Source organism: Mirounga leonina, unplaced genomic scaffold (genome assembly GCF_011800145.1).
Source record: "Mirounga leonina isolate KUSES-001 unplaced genomic scaffold, KU_Mleo_1.0 Mir_178, whole genome shotgun sequence".
NCBI classification, from domain to species: Eukaryota; Metazoa; Chordata; class Mammalia; order Carnivora; family Phocidae; genus Mirounga; species Mirounga leonina.
This window is the reverse complement of record NW_023270464.1, coordinates 5,822,347-5,824,084: the sequence shown is the minus strand read 5'-3', so window position 1 is coordinate 5,824,084 and position 1,738 is coordinate 5,822,347. Positions and strand designations below refer to the sequence as shown.

Sequence of the window (1,738 nt, the reverse complement as noted above, 5' to 3'; positions counted from 1 at the left end):
AGGATGGGCCATCGGGGTCCCCGGAGGGGGAGGATGGGCCATCGGGGCTCCGGGAGCTGAAGGATGCATCATCAGGACTCCCGGAGTCGGAGGCTGGGCCATCGGGGCTCCCGGAGGGGGAGGATGGATCATCAGGACTCCGGGAGTCGGAGGCTTGCCCATCGGGCCTCCCAGAGGGGGAGCCTGGACCATCGGGCCCCCCAGGGCCGGAGGTTGGGCCATCGGAGCCACTGGGGTAGGCGGCTGGCCCTGTGGGGCCTCCCAAGCAGGCTGAGGTGCCTGCCAAGCGGCCAGTGAAGCCTGCAAATCAATCGGAGGTGGATCCCAAGGGACTGGCGGAGCCCGAGAGGAGGCGGGCGGGGCCCGCATCAGAACCGTAGGGCGGCTATAGACCGGAGGCTTAGGGGCCTCGGCCGGGGGACTCGAATCACCCAAATTCTTACTTAGCTGCGACATGTCCCTTTGCTCTGACAGCTGGTGGGCCTTTTCCTCCGACAGCTGCTGGGCCTTTTCCTCCAGAGAGAAGAGAATGCCTACGTGGCTGATCAGAGGATCCCTCCCTGCTGACTGGTGAATAGGAAGTAAGTGCCCTTAGCTCTGCAGCTTTCCGCAGTAAGGAGGAGGGGGGAAGGGGGCTCAATCCCGCCCCTTCCCCGCCCCCGACCACCACAAGTGGATAGTGCATAGGGGCGTCTACCAGAAATCCTGGCTGACACAAGATCCCTTCTCACTCTGTCCAGTCCCCAAATGCAGCCTGGTGAGACTTACCATGGATGAGTTTTCAAAGAGGAGTGACAGGAACAGATCTATGTTTTAGAAATCACAGTTCTGCAGTATAGAGTAGGAACAGACCACTGGTAACATGGAAGGCATCCATGAGGGGGGAGATGGTGTGGTCTGAGCTCAGATACAGCAAAATCGGAGCCGGAGGATAAAAGAAGTGAATCTATGTAGGTGAGAGATTCAAGAATCATAGTAGGCTGCTATTATAATTTAAGGTAAAGGAGATGGAGAAGACATATAAGTCTGTCCTGGGAAAGTGGGAAATTGCTAATGTATTTGATTCTTTTAGGGACACAGTGGGAGGCACATAGCAAGAGAGATTTATGAGTATTGATTGGGACATGGACATTTGCAATGCTGTGGGACTGCCAAGGAGAGATGCTCTACAGACCATCTTGTATGATGGCTTGGGATTCAAAAGAAAACCGAACTGGGAGTTAAGGTACTCCTTAACTGTGGGAGTGAATGTGGTTGCAGGAGGAGTGTTTAGAGTGAAACTCCTGAGATATATCTTGAAGTATACAGACATTTTTAGACACAAGCAGAGCAAAGGGATGACAAAGACTACAGAGAGAAGGAAAGAAATAATGGAAATTCAGATGTTCCAGACATCAATGGGAGACAGCATTTTTTTAGTACCAGGAAAATTTTCTGTGGAATTGCTGGGACGAAAGAACAAGGTGGGTTTCTTAGTGCTATTCATCAGTTACAGAGCAGGAAAGAAATAATAAAAATGAAAACCAAAAAACGCACTAGAAAACAATAAAATGAGTGAATAAATAGATCTAAGATTAATATGTAGGGAAAATAGATGAAGAATAAAATATGAAATTTCAGGGAATCTACTTGAGCAAAATAAGTTTTAAAATTAGATAGATAGATGATAGATAGATAGATAGTGATAGATAAACCAGAAGACATAAAAATGATTGGGTAACACTATACTACTTCATGT

General features: G+C 49.2%; 1 protein-coding gene across 1 annotated transcript in view; it reads right to left on the bottom strand.

The window, feature by feature from the left end:
• MAGEL2 (MAGE family member L2) overlaps window positions 1-790 on the bottom strand; it is a 4,318-nt gene extending 3,528 nt beyond the window's left edge. The window contains 1 exon segment of the mRNA XM_035024342.1: window positions 2-790. Coding sequence (XP_034880233.1) covers window positions 2-456 — 455 coding nt within the window. The 5' untranslated portion in view covers window positions 457-790.
• Window positions 791-1,738: the final 948 nt, after the last annotated feature.